The sequence below is a fragment of the Perca flavescens genome, chromosome 11, assembly GCF_004354835.1.
Source record: "Perca flavescens isolate YP-PL-M2 chromosome 11, PFLA_1.0, whole genome shotgun sequence".
NCBI classification, from domain to species: domain Eukaryota; kingdom Metazoa; phylum Chordata; class Actinopteri; order Perciformes; family Percidae; genus Perca; species Perca flavescens.
In genome coordinates this window covers 14,012,681-14,031,004 of record NC_041341.1, presented here as the reverse complement: position 1 = coordinate 14,031,004, position 18,324 = coordinate 14,012,681, and the positions used below count along the sequence as shown (strand labels likewise).

At 39.6% G+C, this 18,324-nt stretch overlaps 1 protein-coding gene across 3 annotated transcripts in view; it reads left to right on the top strand.

Moving 5' to 3' along the window:
- itprid2 (ITPR interacting domain containing 2) overlaps positions 1 to 18,324 on the top strand; it is a 45,904-nt gene that overhangs the window by 8,906 nt on the left and 18,674 nt on the right. For all 3 annotated transcript variants that reach the window (XM_028591287.1, XM_028591286.1, XM_028591288.1), the window contains exons 3-10: positions 1,619 to 1,783; positions 3,737 to 3,779; positions 6,168 to 6,217; positions 7,010 to 7,063; positions 12,249 to 12,288; positions 12,535 to 12,630; positions 13,829 to 13,976; positions 15,768 to 15,828. In XM_028591287.1, the coding sequence (XP_028447088.1) occupies positions 1,619 to 1,783; positions 3,737 to 3,779; positions 6,168 to 6,217; positions 7,010 to 7,063; positions 12,249 to 12,288; positions 12,535 to 12,630; positions 13,829 to 13,976; positions 15,768 to 15,828 (657 nt within the window). The remainder of the gene's footprint in view (positions 1 to 1,618; positions 1,784 to 3,736; positions 3,780 to 6,167; positions 6,218 to 7,009; positions 7,064 to 12,248; positions 12,289 to 12,534; positions 12,631 to 13,828; positions 13,977 to 15,767; positions 15,829 to 18,324) is intronic.

Below are 18,324 nucleotides of genomic sequence, written 5' to 3'. Positions count from 1 at the left end.
TCGGCCCTCCATCTTGATCAAAGGAAGAATTTACGTTTTGTTAAAATGGCTCTTATAGCAGCGAAGAAATGCATAGCTACACACTGGAAATCAGAAGAACCACCCAGTCATGTTGTATGGCTTAGAGAACTTTCGTCCTATGTGCCGGTTGAAAAGATAATGTTTAATATAAAAAAAAAAATCGTTGATGTTCCAAAAGATATGGGGCGGTTTTATTGAATATGTTAATAATTTAAATGTCACATTGATTGAAAATGCTGATCTGATAATGTGACTCTTCTCTACTTTAACTTATGAAAACTTCTCTCTTACATACCAGCTGAGTGCCTTGTAATACTGTACATTTGAGTGTTCTGTCTATTAGGGGGTGGGACAGGGGTGGGAGGGTGTTCAGAAAAGGTTGTTTACCTTTATACTGAATTGAATCTGTGAACTGTTCATGTGAAAATTAATAAATATATTGATAAAAAAAAAAGATAGCGCTAGCACAGCTGACCCAAAACATTTCCAGTGAAAGTTAACTTCAGAGTGTTGCAACATATAAGTCATTTAATCCGATGAATCACTTTATATTGCTACTAGTTGGAGAGCTTTTGTGTGTTTCCACTGTGGTTCCTGTATTACTTAGCAACATGAATACAAATGTTTTGAAATTGATTTTTATTTCATCTCTGTAATGTTGACACAGAAATTGCGGAGTAGTATTTTGAGTGATGTGCCAGGTGTGCTCAAATGGCTGTGGGTGTGCTGTCCTGCTGATTTGAGCACATTCTAAATGTCTAGTTGACCAATCAGATTGCCTCGTATCTACTTGTTGTATAATAACGGACAAAGATCCTCTATCTATACTAAACCGTCTCTGTAATGGATAAACAGTTGGAATGGTTAGCTAAAAGTGGATAAACTGTTTTCTTGATGAATTGATTAGTTGTTTGGTCTATAAAATGTCAGAAAAGGGTGAAAAGTGTTCAGCCCAAGATGACGTCCTCAAAGGTCTTATTTTGTCTACAACTCAAAGATATTCAGTTTACTGTCAGAGGAGTTAAGGAACTAGAAAATATTAACATTTAAGAAGCTGGAATCAGATAAATGTAACTTTCTTTCATTAAAATATGACTCAAACCGATTAATTGACTATCAAAATAGTTGCCAATTAATTTAATAGTTGACAACTAATCAATTAATCATTGTAGCTGTAAAACTAAACTAAAAAAGGCTGTGAATCCCTGGTTTTGATGGCTTGCTATTGTTTAATGATGCAAATTCATGTGTCAAAGTTGAACATCAGGTGAGTCAGATCAGGTGACATATTTACCTTGCTTTGTGAGCCTTCAAATATATTGGAATGAAATGTGATATTACATTGTAATTATTGTAGGGCCCTCAGCCATGTCTTTATTGTTCCTTATCAAAGTGGAGGTTGAAAAGTACAGTTAGGTGATTTAGATGTGCAGGGTGGGGACTGAGGCGTGTGATCGCTCAGTTCGACTCAACTGCTGTGTTTTTGTATTCAGTCAGTTGTAGTTTCTGTTTGTCAGGGTGAAGACCTGCCAAACCTGATTGATGACTTCATAGTAGGCAGGCTGTCTGACAGATTGTTTGCTTTATTGATCCTCAGATCCCAGGGTGCAGTCAGACCACCGCTTAGCCGGCCTGCGGCGTCGTGCATGGGCCCAGAGTAGGGACTCCATGTGGCAAGAATCAGAAGCAGAGAGCTGTGACCCCCAGGGGCCCCAACAGAATGTAATGGATGGGGAAGAACAAAGACCCTCAGAAGAACCAGGTTAGACTGAGCTCAGATGTCACCAATGTTGTAACTGGGGATATATGAACAATCTTAAATGTTTACTGTATTCCTAAAAAGCTAAATATTTCACATTAACCCTATTTGCTTAGAAAATCTAATTTTCTGCAGCCACCTTAGCTGGATGCCAAAGTCAGTGCTGCATACTGCCCCTTATCAAACAATTTCATGTTATCCTAGTTATGTAAGTATGTCATACAAGAAATTGCAGAACAGAAAGGCAGTTGGTACAGTGTATTTGAGGTAACTTAGAAACTAAATACTTTCTTCAGACTTAAAAGATGTAGGCGAAGGTGTAGTACATCACGCCTACCGTTTTTACAATAAACAGCCTATGTTGAAACTCGTGAATCATGCTAAATCTATTCAGTTCTTCATTACAACTGTTCCATAAATTCATCCCTTTAACTGAAATACATTCATTCTCCCTCTTTGTTTTAGCTATAGTAGAGTTTGGTTGGTTGGTCCAGACTAAGATATCTCAAAAACTATTGGATCGAGTGTCAAAAAATTTTGTACAGATATCCATGGTGCCCAGAGGGTTATTTTGGTGACCCCCTGACTTTTCCTCTAGCGCCACCATGAGGTTGACATTTGTTAAATGGATTGCTAGAAATTTGTCCCCTCTGTATAAATTGTAATTACTTTGGTGTTTCTCTAATATTCCATTTAGCACCATCATTAGGTCAAAATTATAATTTGTTTAAAGTGCTCATATTATGCTTTTTTGGCTTTCCCCCTTTCCTTTATTGTGTTATATATCTTTTTGTGCACGTTATAGGTTTACAAAGTGAAAAAGTCCAAAGTCCACCCCAAAGGTACTTAGCATCTCCCAGAGAAAACACTGTTTACAAACTGCTCCAAACAGCTCTATTGTAGTCCAGGCTTCACTTCCGTGACAAACGTGCGTCAGTTTGTAACACACGTTATAATGTTCGCCTAGCTGCTAGCGTGGCACGCCCTCATACTCTGCAACTGACTGGCTAGTAGTCCTTACCTAGCTACTGCGAATGTGCGACTCCCAACAAAGATGGAACAGAAGTGAGATGTCTCACTCTGTAGCTAAAACAAAGAGCTAAACACACAGGGTGAAAAGAGGAGCTGCAGCAATGTGCAGTACAACAAAAATATTGTGCTTTTTGAAAATTAAACTACATAAAGCTATTTTGGTACAACCTCTAAATACAGTTATGAACCTGAAAATAATATGAGCACTTTAATACTGTACTTTGGTTTATGGCCAAATAACTGCAGAACTAATGACGTTTGCAACAGCCTCAGCTGTACTTTTTGTCTGACGCTAATTAGCAAATGTTATAATGCTAACACGCTAAACTAAAATGGTGAACACGGTAAACAGTATAACTTGTAAACTTCAGAATGTTTGCATTGTCACTGTGAGCATAATAGCATGCTGACGTTACAATTAAGCTCAAAGTACAGCTGTGCCAAATACATCCTCATCGCGCCACTGCCGTTGCGTCAGACTCTTAGTCTTGTTTGAACATGCACAATCCTCTTAAGTCTGTAAAAGGATTTTTTTCTTTGATAAATAATTATGCTTGTCATTCAAGCAAAAATGCCAAACATTTACTGGTTCCAGCTGTACAAAAAATGTAAGATGTGACACTGGGCTCAGGGAAACTTTGATGGGCATTTTTCACTAAACAACTAATTGAAAAGATAATGGACTGATTAAATGATGATGAAAATAATGAATAGCTGCAGCCACAGCAGTAGGAACAGGAGTTAAATGTAACCTGTGGTGGAATTGCGGCCTGCTGGCACTGTGACTATAATCAGCTGAGAAGTTGAGTTATATCCTGAAGTCTGGCATGCTGTAATGCTTTTATAGCATTTTGTAACCACTGTTGCACACAGAATCTGTTGGCTTATTGCTTTAACACGCTCATCTGTCTCTCTCTCTGTCAGGGCGGGTTCCTAACAAGATCACCAGCTGGCTGATTGAATGCAGGTACAGTATCCATTCACCACCTGATTAAAGGACCATACCAATGTTTTTTGGTGTCCTGTTTTAGCCCGTTTGTTACATGTCATATGTGAGTTTTCTAATCATTCTGCACTTGATGATATTTTTTAAAAAGCCGAGAAATGATGACTGCAGCCTGTTGCTGCAAGTTGATTTTCTTACAAATGAACTGAAACTAGTGAATCAATCACAAACTGATGGATGATTTGAAAATGATTTGCAGGAATGTACAGTAAACAGACTTAGTAGTTCATGGACTGCAATATGAAACATAGAGGATATGGTCCTTAAAATCCTGAGTGACTGGTTGAGTGGCTAACTGGTTTTCTTGTCAACTGGTTTACTGATATGTTTTCATGGTGTCTGAAGGTGTGTGTTTAGTAGTGGTGTTATCAGCTGCTGACACACACACACACACACACACACATATACACACACACACACACACACACACACAGGGAGCAGACCAACGCCCAGAGATAGGGCACATAGAGCTGTTGAGTCAAAGAAGGAAAGAAAGACGCAGGAAGAAGATGAAAAGAAAGGCAGGAAAAAAAGGAGAGTAAACAGAGGAGGGGTTTCTCCTGCTAAGTCAACACTGTTATCATTGCTGTCACTCACAACCCTGTGACCCTACAGCGCTCTGACGTGTCCTCTGTATTGTCACTGTGGTAACATGACCAGCAGAATCAGAATCACAGGTTACCATAGCAACATCCGCAGGGCAGGGGCTTGAGGCCAACATGGCTGCCGGTGGAAAGTGGAAGGATTAGCAAACACAGCTGGTTACACAACCATCCATTTGTGTGTGTTAACTGGTGGCATGAAGTTTGTCCCATTGATAAGAGTGGCAGGTTGTGTAACAGCTCTGTGTTCCCAGCGTCTGGCTGCAGAGAGCAGCTCAGACCCGCTAGCTTACTGCTACTGTCAACTTGCCTGATCTGTCAGCTAGTTAGCCTGGGACGACTAGTCTGGTCAGTAGGACACCTGGGATGGGTAACAAAAACAGGATTTATCCTGGGATATTTAGTCTAGCCTGGTCAGTAGTGGACTTCAATAAATAGTCTGGTCTGAGGAGTTTGCCTGGATTAGTAAGCCTTCACCTGACAGGCAGTTACTGCTGGGATAGTTAGCCTTAGTCCAACATGAAGTTAGCATTGAGATAGGTTGCCTTGGCCTGACCAAGATTCATCCTGGGATAGTTAGCCTAATAGGCACTTTGCCTGGGTTAGTGAGATTGACCGGCAGTTAATGCTGAGATAGTTAGCCTTCACCTGACAGGCAGTTAGCACTGGGATAGTTAGCCTTAGCCTGACAGGCAGTTAGCCTCCGTTACTTAGCCTTAGCCCGACAGGAAGTTAGCCTGTGTTACTTAGCTTTAGCCTGACAAGCAGTTAGTCCGTGTTACTTAGCTTTAGCATGACAGCCAGTTAACGCTTAGATAGTTAACCTTTACCTGACAGGCAGTCAGCTTGGGGCTCAATTTTCCTTAAACTGTACTTTAACGTTGGGATAGTAGATGCCTTAGCCTAGTCTTGATTGCCAGACCTATTTCCACAGCGCTGTGTCAGCACTGGAGAATGATCTGGCTATACTGCTTATTTATTCTGGGGAAAAAAAAGCTGTGACTTGTTTGTATTTCTTTAATCCATCACAACCGTTCTAGATGGCGCTAAGCCCCAATAGCGGAGATAGAGGACAGAGAGGGACATGCCAGATGTCAGGCTTTATCCCAGCAATGTACATCCATTTAGTCAGACTAGCCTTAGACTGACAGGCAGTTATCTTGGGATAGTTATCTTAAACCAGACTAGGAGGTATCCTGGTATACTGAGCCATATCCTGTTAAGTAGATTATCTAAAATATTTTGCCGTAGCCTGATAGGCAGTTATTTTAGGATAGTTAGCCTCATCTTGAAAAGTTGTGATAGTTAGTGTAGGCTGGTCAGGACTTAGCATTGCTAATGAGCATTGCACAACCAGGAATTGGCTTTGGATAGTTAGTTTCATATATACAATGGATTGGTTTGCTGGTATAGTTTGCTTTATATCAACCAGGAATTAGTCTGGACTCTGGAATAAATTTGCTTTATTTCAATCAGGGGTTGGCATGGGATTATTACCCTCAGGAGTTAGCCTGGGATAAATAGTGTAGCCTGGTTGTTGTTGTTGGCAAACTTTGCCTGGTTAGGACTATGCTTAAAGGTATTTTAAGCTAGCCCAATGTAGCAATAGGATACCAGTAGATAAGAATTAAGGGCAAAACACACGGGCATCAACTATTTTGGCAGTCTTTTGGATGTTTATGTTTTTAATGGTCAGTTTATGGTTTGGGTTGATATTTAACTTTCTGTCTTTTTGTCTCTTGTCCAGGACTCCCCTCGGAGCCTCTTTAGATGATCAGAGTGCTTCTCCAAGCAGAGGTAATCCACATTTTCTGTGTGTGTTGTTTGTATACATTACATTGTGAGGACCCCAACCTGATAGGACATGTTCTGGGGACGTTGGTTCATGACTAAATATTTGCAACTAGTCATCACAACTTTTTTTTTAAATTTAGATTTAGTTTTGTTTAACGCTATGAACGTGTTGGGTGGCCTTCTCTATCAACACAGAGACTTCAACACTGGCATATCTTCATTATTGCTATTTTAGGTCTACTTCCATCCTACCTTCTGACCTATATCAGTTTAATAGTATCGGGACTTACAATCTTCGTTCCCAGGATCTTTTCCTTCTGTCTGTTCCAAAGGTTAGAACTGAGCTGGGGAAAAAGGCGTTTAAGTTTGCTGCTCCCTCTACATGGAACAAGTTACAGAAATCCATGAAATTTAAGGACTGTATCTCATTGGTCGCTTTTAAGAGGATGTTGTTTGACTTGGAGGCAGCCACATCTGGCTGTAGATGTTTTGCCTGATGTGTTTAGGATTTTTGTTGACTTTGAGGGATTTGCTGTTTCAGTTGATTTATGTTTTTTAGTGTTTTTGTGTATGTGGTTGTAATGCTGCCTGTCTTGGCCAGGACACTCTTGAAAAAGAGATTTTTAATCTCAATGAGTCTCTTCCTGGTTAAATAAAGGTAAATAAAATAAAGAATTATAGCAGTTATGTGTCAGAATTGGTAGAGGCATTTCTCTTACCCCATGTTTCTGAAAAGATTTCACAACTTAATTATTTTCTGTGAACTTTGTGTGTGTTTTGTGTGTGTGAGAACAGGAGTGCTGAAGAACGGCTGCAGCTTTGAAGATGACCTTTCACTTGGAGCTGAAGGTCAGTACAGAGAAAAACTCACAAGATTACAGATTTCATTGTTAACAGTTTCCCCCCATGTTCTGCTATTTCTGTATTTTAAATGACGCCGCCATCTTAAGGAACGCTTTGACATTTTGGTGAATTCTCTTGTTGAACGTTAACTGCAAACATAACTGTAATGGAAATAGAAAGTTTGACTGAAAGAGAGGGTAACCGATTTTATTAATAATTACTACCCCAATGACCATATCTTTGTGAATAAATAATATACAGTAATAATACATGGTGTGAAGATACAGATTCACCAGTAAACAATCATGAATAAAGGTAGGTTTTATCCAACAGCTTCTGTTTTTTTTTTTCCTGTACAAATGTATATTTTCCTGTATATGTGTTTCAAACGGAGTCCTATATTTGTAGGGTGTGCATAGCGAGTATGTGGTTGAGCATGAGTGGCGGTGGTTGTGGTCAGTGAGCTGTTGGTGATCGGAGCAGAGAAGACATTTACAGTAAAGTTGTCAAGTAGTAGTAAATGTACAGTGTAGGTTTCAGTGTGTTCATGAATGAATGCTACAGCTCACCAAAGTAAGCATAAATTTCAGCCTTGGAGGCAAAACAAAGTCTCTCCTGTGTTTCCCGAAAACAGTCTGGAAGCTGAAGCAGGAAAGTCATCTGGCTCTGTTTTCCGAAAGACCAACATTTGAGGCTATGGGCATGTTCATAATTGTCATGGGATGTAATCAATGTCTGGTCTGTTTAACATAGTAACAACAATTTGGCCACAATTTAGGACATTGACCATACACAGTCCAGTCATATACTAGGTCTTGTGAGGCTTAAAATAAGTCCGTCTTTAGCGTTAGAATGATAAGTTATCTGGTGTCACAAAGAGCTTACGAAAAAATAACTAACTATAAGCATCATGAGTATTTTAAGACCCTTTGCGTGTTGTACATAAATCCTTAGATATGATGAGAATGCAGCTTGATCAGATGTGTGTAAATGAAGATGTTTGACAAACACAAGAGTGTCAGTAGAATCAACAGAACATACAGACACCGCTCGGTCTTCATTCCTCAGTCCCGGTGCTTCAAGAAGGCGAAAAGTCAACAATCACAGAGGTGTGGAAACGCACTGCATGCATGACTGACTGTCCTGAGTGTGTGTGTGTGTGTTTTCATCATTCCTCTGAACTGCTGTGAATACATCAGTAATGACTCTGATAGCAAGACGGTGTATGTGTTACTGAGTTAACAATAGACTGTAATGGCTTTATGTTGAAGCACTGAACACTGACGTGTGTGTGTGTGTGTGTGTGTGTGTGTGTGTGTGTGTGTGTGTGTGTGTGTGTGTGTGTGTGTGTGTGTGCGTGCGCGCACACGCGCAAAGGGTCAGCTGGTGGAATCTGGGACTGAATAGATGCTAATGAGTTGATGCTGAGAGGCCACAGGTTGTATAGATTTGATCAGAGACACCTTGTTCAGGAACAGCAGCCTCTGACACAGTTTAGTTACAATATATAGTTACAGTGAACTTCATCTAATTTCATACAACAGCTGCTCTTTTGCTGTCACTCCAATCTTCTGAAATCATGACTTTCTGATTAGGGTTGTGCCAGACACACGCTAATCCTAGTCTCTTCTATAGTTAACCTAAAAACTTTGCAGGCAGGAGCACCCAATCAGAAATTCAAACCCAAGTGTGTTGGTGTGCAAAGCGCCGCAACAATCACAACAACCATGGATTGCTGTTGTGGCCAACAACTAGAAACTTTATACATTGTTTGTCTGCTATTTCATCACTTTCTCTGCGAGAAATCAACTATGTAGAGCTCAAATATGGGCCATTTTACGAAAATTGATGGCTAATTACAAATTTGGCCCGACTGTGGCGGATTTCAGAAGCTCCACAGTCTGACTTGACAGCCGGCCGGTGCCTGCCGGTCGGCCTGTCCACCTTCACAGACCCGCTGTGGGCTGGCTGGAGCTCTATCAGGAGACTGGCGGACAAGAGGCGTTTAGTTCCCCGATCGTTTGTTTAAATAACACAACACTAATATCCATTATACGATTAACTGGAACCTGTGATTTTTCGAAGTTATAATGCTCCACAAGAGATTGCGGGCGTAACGTAACAAGCTCGCTGACCGGGCTGTCACTCACACACACCGGCCACGGAGCAGGCAAAGGAGACGGAGAGCAGCGTCTGACAGGGCAGAGAGATACCCGTCTCCCTAGAGATACCCGTCTTGTAAAATTATAATATGTATATTAGAGCTGTCAATCTTCTTCTATCATAGGTGCTGATTTATGTTTTCCTCCGTGGGTGCTCACGGGCGCACGCCCTTTAAAAAATTTACAAAATGTTGGCATTTCAGAACCTTAGGAAATGGACAGCGGCCGACATGAACACACACACCTATTAACTTGATAATAAAGCCGTAAAGTAGGCTATCTTTCAACTCAGGACAGCGCCACTTCTCACAAATACAGATAGGATTGGAGATGAGAAGTTTAACTGACACGTAACCGTGATCAGCGCTCACACGCTCCACTTAACAACAACTGCAATGTTTAATTGTAAATGAATGTAGCCTACTTGCAGTCTGGCACACGTGCATGCTCAGTATTTTCCGTGGCATCAGCAGCTCCGGAGCATCCACGGTATCTGCGCCTATAATACCATTTGAATTCCATTTGTTTTTTTTAATTATTTTTGAAGTAGAAAAAATATATATATGTAAAGAGATATAGTAAAATAAAAAGTACTGCCAATTTAGGGGACATTGTCCAATCCTATTTCTGATCATTTCAGAGTTAATTATTCATTAACAACTAATTCAATATTTCAGTAATAATGTCTGACCGGTGCTCCAGCTTGATTTTCCAAACCTGGTTTAATTTTTTTATGGATTTTTATGGAAACGCCTCGTCCAAGTTCTTCTCTGGAAATAATTTTGTCTTGCACAACAATAGTGCAATCTCTAAGAAAGCTTTGTCATGTTGTATGCCAGATCTTCTGCACATCTTGCATTCTTCAGAATAAAAGCCTGGAGTCATCTGACTGGCGTGTATAGTATCTAGGACAGGCCTTTTTTTTACACTTCTCTTCAACACTTAAAAGGCTAAAATAACTACAACTGTTTAATCACCTTTTGTTGGCTGACAAGGCCAAAACACTACAGACACATTTAATTAACAACTGTAGCCTAGTGTACTTCACCAGTTACTTACTCCAAATACTGAAGGTAAAAGTTTAACTGGGAGATTCTTGATTCTCGACGTGAGGTGATCAGTGGATCAGCAGTCACTAGTTGGTTACAGTGGTGTGACAGAGTGTCTTTTCACTCGCAAACAATCTTTTGCTGAATACAGTCACCAGCTGCAGATAGCTTGTTAACCAGAGAACAGACAAACTTTTCTTTTGGGCTGTTGCTGAGATAATTAGTTAATTAGCTACAGTTCATCTAATCTGGCCCCGCTGATTTCTGTTATTTTAAACGGCGACAGCCACAGTTCAAAAATTAAAACGAGGACAACTGCTGAGTCAGAGGGACATGTTCTGTGGGTTCATCTCTATGAGCGACCCCTTTCATACAACTAGTTGTGTGATCCATTGTTAATATAAAAATATATAAATGGCTTTAGCTGCTTTAAGTAAATAAATGTAGAATTTAGTGGATCAGATAGCAAAAAAATATAAAATAGGAATTATTTGAATGTGGAAAAAATATATTAAATAGAAAAAAGGGACAATAACTTACATTAATGCATCAAATCTTTAATTTCATATCAAACTAAAGAATAATGTTGAGGTATGAGTGTGGTGTGACTTAAATCTCCTCAGTTAGTGCCACCAGGACTGAGTTTGAGTTTCTATACATTCCTGCTGCCTCTAAAGTTTGCGTCATGTTTTATCTTCACACACCACAACCTTTGAAGACATACAACCTTTATCCATTTGAGCTAACTGGCCTTGTGTTTATGTGGAAGTTACATAAGGATAAAAAGGTTATGGGTGAAGTTTTTGTTGAAAACCTCTTAAGTGGAGTGGCTCTGGCTACTTCTTGTCATCAGCCTAAATCTCACCTCATGTTGTCATGTCCTGACAGTAAGTGCCTTAATCATGTTGAGAATGACATTTGTCAGAAGTAGCTTTAGTGGTGCAGAAGACTGGAGATGCCATGTATGAGCACATCCTAATGAGCTGTAATGATGTCAAACATTATCAGGACAGGACAGGAGGGGATTACATTGTCACTGTGTAAATAGGATGAAAATGAATTAGTTAATTAAAGGATTCAGGGTGAATAGGATGGAAGTGAGTCAGTGAATTAGAGTAGGAAGTTGTTGTCACATTTGTCTCCTTTTAATCAGAAGAAAACACTGTGGATTTAAAGAAGGAAGAAGAAATTCAGCTGAAATGAAGTAGAAAAGAAAGAGAGAGACGCTCAGAGACACACAGTTGCAGGATGGCAGGTCCCAACAGGTTCTTTTAAACGGAAAAAGAAAACAACAGTCACACCTGCAGTTAGATATGATGAGTAATTTTCGTTCTCTGACAGAATGAATTTGAACCTGCTTCAGTGTTATTTAGAAAGTCACAACCGCAGCAAATTTCACCCTCAAAACTATTAGTCTTTTTTTTTTTAAGCGTGGTGGACCAAAACAGCTTCTCATTTTTTAATTGACGACTGTTGTCTATGCTCACTGAAATGACAACTGTCGCTGGCTGTTTTCATCTGTTAAAGCTAGCTAGCTAATGAAGCTGACGTTCGCTACCGGAGTTGGCTGAAAACGCTGTCTCTGGATGACCTTTTTATTGTTTCCAGCTGACTGGTTTTAAAACGAGAATCTTTTAAAAGTGTCTTTAATATGCACTTGACTATATACAGTACATGATATTATGCTAAAAGACTGGAGCTAAAGCTGCTTGTCCCAAGCAAAAAGTCAACATACTCGGTTGATTATTGTGTTCTAACATAACCCTATTTGGCGGCTTCACTCACATACTTCATATTTTCAAACCGTATGTTTCACTTTTAACATTACAGTAGAAACGAATATGAGGATGAGACCGATGTGTTTAGCAAACGCTCTATAAACGTTGGCTGGAGTGTAAACTTTCCAAAATCCTATAAAAAGCAGGACAGAGACGTAAACTCTGTAGTAGTAATAATAATTCCCTTGTATTTTTTCTGCAGCCAACCATCTTCAGTCCAGTAACAATAAAACTGAATCTTGGTGAGTTCACTTTTATTTTATTTTCTACATTCAGTAAATAAAGTTGATAACAGCTGGTTGATAACTCTGTGTGTGTGTGTGTGTGTGTGTGTGTGTGTGTGTGTGTGTGTGTGTGTGTGTGTGTGTGTGTGTGTGTGTGTGTGTGTGTGTGTGTGTGTGTGTGTGTGTGTGTGTGTGTGTGTGTGTGTGTGTGTGTGTGTGTGTGTGTGTGTGTGTTAATGCTTCTGTGTGTATGTCAATGTGTAGTTTTGGTCTTGGGGCGGATCAGAAGAGGAGTCAGTATAAAGAGAGAGCAAGAAGTATGAACTCCACAGGATCAGGGAAGAGCAGCACTGTGTCCAGGTCAGTTCACATCATCAGTCTTCAGTCAGACTCATGAAGGTTTCAGCAGGAAGTAAAGCAGTGATCTTAGATAGAGACCACTTTATCTCCTGCATGGATTATGAAAAGGGACGTGGCTAGAATATATATATATATATATATATATATATATATATATATATATATATATATATATATATATATATCATGAACAAATGGTTCATGAGTTATGAAAGGGACGGGGTTTAATTAAAGAAAAAGTAAAAAAAAAAAAAAAAAATATATATATATATATATATATATATATATATATATATATATATATATATAATGTCAAATATGTATTAATGCTATGCATTCTTGACAAATTACACCTGCCATTATGTTGTTGGAATTTGTTATGCTCTGTTATAATTATAATAATAATAATAATAATAATAATAATAATAACAGCATCTGAAAAATTTAAACTTTTTCAGATCTTCATCATTGAAGCATGTGTGGTCAAATAAACTAATTAAATTAGTATGTCAATGTCTGAGGTGCATTATCAGTAGATTTGTGTTTAGAGGATTTAGTGTTGGAAGTTGGAGTTAGTTGTTAGGAAGACACACTCAATTCATGGAGAGCAGTGATGTAAACACCACAGAGCTTCATTACAAATATATTTTAAACCTTCACTGTCAGTGAAACTGCTACTGTAGCAGCTCATAGCAGTTTTGTGATACAGGGCCCTCAATGTACCATTGTTAAAAAAACGAAAAGCAAAAAATGGCCAAGCTCAAAGAATGCTAAAAGAATTTACCAACCACCACAATGTTGCACATAAACATAATCCAATGCAAAACTTATGTTTAAACATGTATTGTAACTATGGTGGCGACGACTTTGTTATTGTTAAACTTGTCTTCTTAAGCATCACTATGTCACTTTAGCACCAGGCTGTGTGTTGTTATGGTCAAGTTTCTCTAATGAACTATCTAGTGCCTAAAATGAATTTGCAATCAGCAATTTTTAAGAATACTTCTACTAACAGAAAGCGGTGTGAGAGAAGTACTAACTGGCTGTCTGTGTTTTCGTAGTGTTTCAGAGGTGTCGGAAAAAGTCAGAGGAGCACACAGATGAGACCCTCCTTATCCAGCAGACTAAATCACTAGCTAACTGACTGATCTACTGACTGCCTGCCTGTGTGTGTGTGTGTGTGTGTGTGTGTCCACAGTGTGTCAGAGCTGCTTGACCTGTACGAGGAGGACCCTGAAGAAATCCTCTTAAATCTTGGTTTTGGTCGAGAAGAGCCCGACCTAGCTTCAAAGGTTCCCTCCCGTTTCTTCAGCAACTCCTCCACAGCACGAGGCATCGACATCAAGGTACTGACGACAGTAGTGTGTGGTGGAGGTATAAAGAAAAACTCAGGGGACCACCAAAGTCACTAGGATTCTTCCTCTCATAAAAGTCTGTACAAAATGTGCCAATCCATCTAGTAGATGTTTATAATTTATGAGATATTTCACTGGATAAGTGAAGACATTGACAAGCAGGTGGCACTACAGGAAAAGTCAGGGGATCATGAAAGGATCTATACTCTCTGGACCATGAATATCTCTACCAAATGCCATTCAATAGTGTTTTGGATATTTTAGTCTGGACCGAAGTGGTGGCTACAAAGCACCAAACTCCCTTTAAAAATGTGTCTGTTTAATTTTGCCAAGCTGCGGTGAAACGCACAAGCCTGGGAGCCAGACAAATCTGCCAGAGAATGTTTAATTTGCTCTGGCTGATGCTTCTGGCCCCTTCCCGTTCAGACAAATTTCCAGCCACCTGGCCTGGGCGGACCAATCACAACCGTTTATAAAATTTTGGGGCGAGTTACAAGCGATGACTGACATAGGAGTATCACCATCCTGTAGGTCCGTCCAGCACAAAGCACCAGGCGCACCAAACTCGGATCAAACATGAATCAAGATTCTATCACTCAAATGTTTTCCAGAGAGACATTTTAGTGTACTGTTTAGCTGTTTAACAGGCCGCCTTTTTTCCAACTTGAAAACTGACCAAACTTGCATGTGTTGTTCAGCGCTACGCAGAGGTGTATAAAGTACTAGAGACCCATACTTGAGTAAAAGTACAAGTGCTCTATCAAAAAAGTGACTTGAGTGGAAGTAGAAGTGCTCTTTAAGCACAACACTTAAGTAGAAGTACTAAAGTATTCAACATTTTTTGTACTATTAATTAACATTTATTAACATTAAATGTACTACTCAAGTACTGAAAGTAAAAGTACAAGTATTGTTATTTAGTTATTAAAGAAAGCAGTCAAAAGTTTGAATATCATGTTTATATTATGTCAAATGTTTAGCCAAGGCTTTAACAAATATTAAATATATTATATTAAAAATAACAAATATTAACAAATACTGAAATAAAATGTACAATTATCACACTATGCAAGTAAAATGAACATCCTCTCCAGCACAGTAACGATTAAAGCCCCAAAAAACATATCACACACTAGCTAGTAACGTGTGATGTACAGGAAAGTTAGCAAGCTAGCAACATACAGATAAACTAGCAGCTTCACATCACAGGGTCAAACGGTTAACATTCAGGACTCACTGCAGACTGAAACAACTCAGGAATAGATTCATCTGCTGCAACAACAGCTACATAGAAAGAGTACAAACTCACATCGTCTCTGACTGCTGAACGGGCGACCGTAATGAAAAGAAACACGACGCAGTCTCAGGGATTTCTTACGTAAATTAGTGTACGTAACTAACGTACACACACTGTAACCTACACAGTCTCCGTAGCGTGAGGAATTCACAACAGTAACGAGTAACGATGCAGCACATAAAAAATCTATCGGAGTAAAAGTATTGAACTCATCGAAAATATGTACTCAAGTAAAAGTGGAAGTAGGAGAAAAAAATAATACTCCAGTAGAGTACAGATACAGCCTTTAAGTACTTAAGTAGAGTAGTGAAGTAGTTCTACTTCGTTACTATACAGCTCTGGCGCTACGTCACATGTTTTGTTGCTCTGATTGGTTGTAGGTCTAGCCAATTGCGTCCAGAGACATTTTGGTCTGCTGCCTGCGTTGCACCATTAATCACTGATACTGTTTTATAATCACATCACTTCCCATGGTTCACCTGCAGGTCTACCTGGGAGCTCAGCTGCAGCGCATGGAAGTGGAAAACCCCAACTACGCTCTGACTAGTATGTACCTCCATACTGTCTCCAGTACTCCTGCATCTGTTCTGGTTCTGGTTCTGTTTATGACTGTACTCTACATTCTCAACAGTGTGTTCTCCTGTAGTCAGTTTCAGAAGGGCAACAACACCTAAACACCTCAGTTCTGCAGATGGATGGTTAACAATGTTAGTGATCAGAAGGTTCATGTTCAGAAAGATTAGACAGAGGAAGTGAAGCTCAAAGACTGTGTGTGTGTGTGTGTGTGTGTGTGTGTGTGTGTGTACGTGTGTGTCCAGTATTATTATGGTGTTTTGTGGGGTCCTTTTAGCTGTTCTGCCAACTGCCTGGACAACATGGCCAGTAAGGACAAAGACCTGTTTGTTCCAGAGAGAGACACACACACACACACACACACACACACACACACACACACACACACACGCACACACACACACACAGACCTGCTCTCCAAATCTTGGCCTCTTTTTGCTTTCAAACTCGTGTTTGTATGAAGATACTGGCTCCCTAATTGAACACACACACGGCTGATTCTCTTCTTCTTGACAGTTTAACTGTCTTGGTGCTGGGGAAAAAAAAGATCCTCTGTGTGTGAGTAGATGATTCACACCATAGCTGAAAGTACTACTTTGATTTTACAATTCAATGGCTGTTTTGGCCAGTTTGAAACTGATCTGTTAATGAATGTCGTATGGCCGAGCAGTCTAAACATTTGCACTTCAACATGGAATAATTAGGTATCAATTAGAGTTTGTGTCTCTTATCTTTGTATATTTTTTTATGCTGTTCAGTGCAGCAGATTTATATTTTGCCACTATGGCATGCACCAGTTTTCCAAGTCTTATTGACTTATATGTCGGCTGCCCATTATTTAATTTGTTCCATCTCTGTTTTTTGTCTCTTAAACTATTGCTGGCTTTAGTTAATACAGTATAAGTTTGCGGTCCTGATCATAGCCTAGCATACATCTGTCAATGTTCTGAATACACATCAACATTTTTGAGGATGTCATCCACAGAGCTGCGGTGGAAGGTCTGGCTAGTCCACACAGCATTCCGGGATGGGAAAAAAACTTGCTCTGGTTTATTGGCATTTCTTTAAACCAATCACAATCGTCTTGGGCGCTTCTAATCCCCGGACGGAGCAATGGTGCCTTTGCAAAATAGCCTCTGGAAGGAACTTGTTCTAGTGTGTGTGTTTGTTCAAAAGTTGTTTTAGTCGTGCAACAGAAAACCCAGGTTGGACAGATAGTCTAGCTAGCTCCCTCATTTTCGTCTAACTATGGCAGTCCTTCACGCTGTGTGTTAATATTACCTGGTTAGATATATGCTAACATGGTGTGTAGGGTGACAATGCAACACATTCCCACTTCTGGCGTGGACGGGAAGTTAAAACATAACAAAATAATGTACTCAAGAGTCCTTTCTTGTCACTAGCCTGAGTGCAGATTTACACTGGTAAACAAATGGATTTCTGATCAGTCTTTCCGTTTGTTTGGGATTGAGATGTCTTTTCAATCTGTTGGTCAAATATTCACCAGAGGTATTAACCTTTATCCAGGGTTGGATTTCTAAATCAAACAACTTGTGACAGTGCATTATGGGAACACACACATATTGTTTCCATCTGCTTATCTTAGGATCACGGCCTAATTTTCTTGTTATCTGCAGATAACTAAATGAGTCACATGCTAATTGGTTGCACGCAAACTGAAGCTCAATGAACTGATTCAGGAGGAGAGAAGAGGCCACGATTTAGTCTGTCAGGCAGGAAAATGGCTCATGATGACAAAAAAATATTGAATGAGATCACATTAAAAGACCCGCTGAGAGAAAGTGGAAGAGCTAAAGAAGAGCTTGTTCCCTGTCAGAATGCTCTTCACTGTATCACTGAATCACTATTGTCCATCGCTTAAAAACACTGTAAAAAAAACAAACTTTGGCACATCTAAGTGGTAGTATCAAAAAAGATGGGAAATTGATTAATGGATAGCAGCATATACAGTAAGGGTGCTTTCATACATAACCTGTTTGGTTCGGTTACAATAAACTCTGGTGTGTTTGCCATTTGGTTCAGTTTGTTTGGTCTGGCGTGAAAGCTGTCGGTCAAACTCGGGGTGTAAACTAAACAACCAGTTCGAGATTGCCTGAAAGGGCGGGAACTCTGATGTTGTTTGTTAGTGGTGTGAAAGCCAAGCTGTCCAATCACAGGACTGTTTTATGGCGTATTCACAGCATTGCGGAAAAACATGCGGTTGAGTTGCAGTCGCGACTATTATTGCTCATAGTTTATGAGCTCTTTGTGACACCAGGGAACATTAATATACACATAAGAAGCATTAAAAATGCTGTGTGACTTTGCAGATTGCTTTCTGATTAAGCCTGATGTAGTAGGCCTAAATGTTTTGGTTTAAAACTAACTGCTAACTAACTTTATGAAAAGCTGCCGTGACTCCGATCAGAGCTGGATCTGTTTAGATTTTTTAAAGTGAACTGCTCCTTT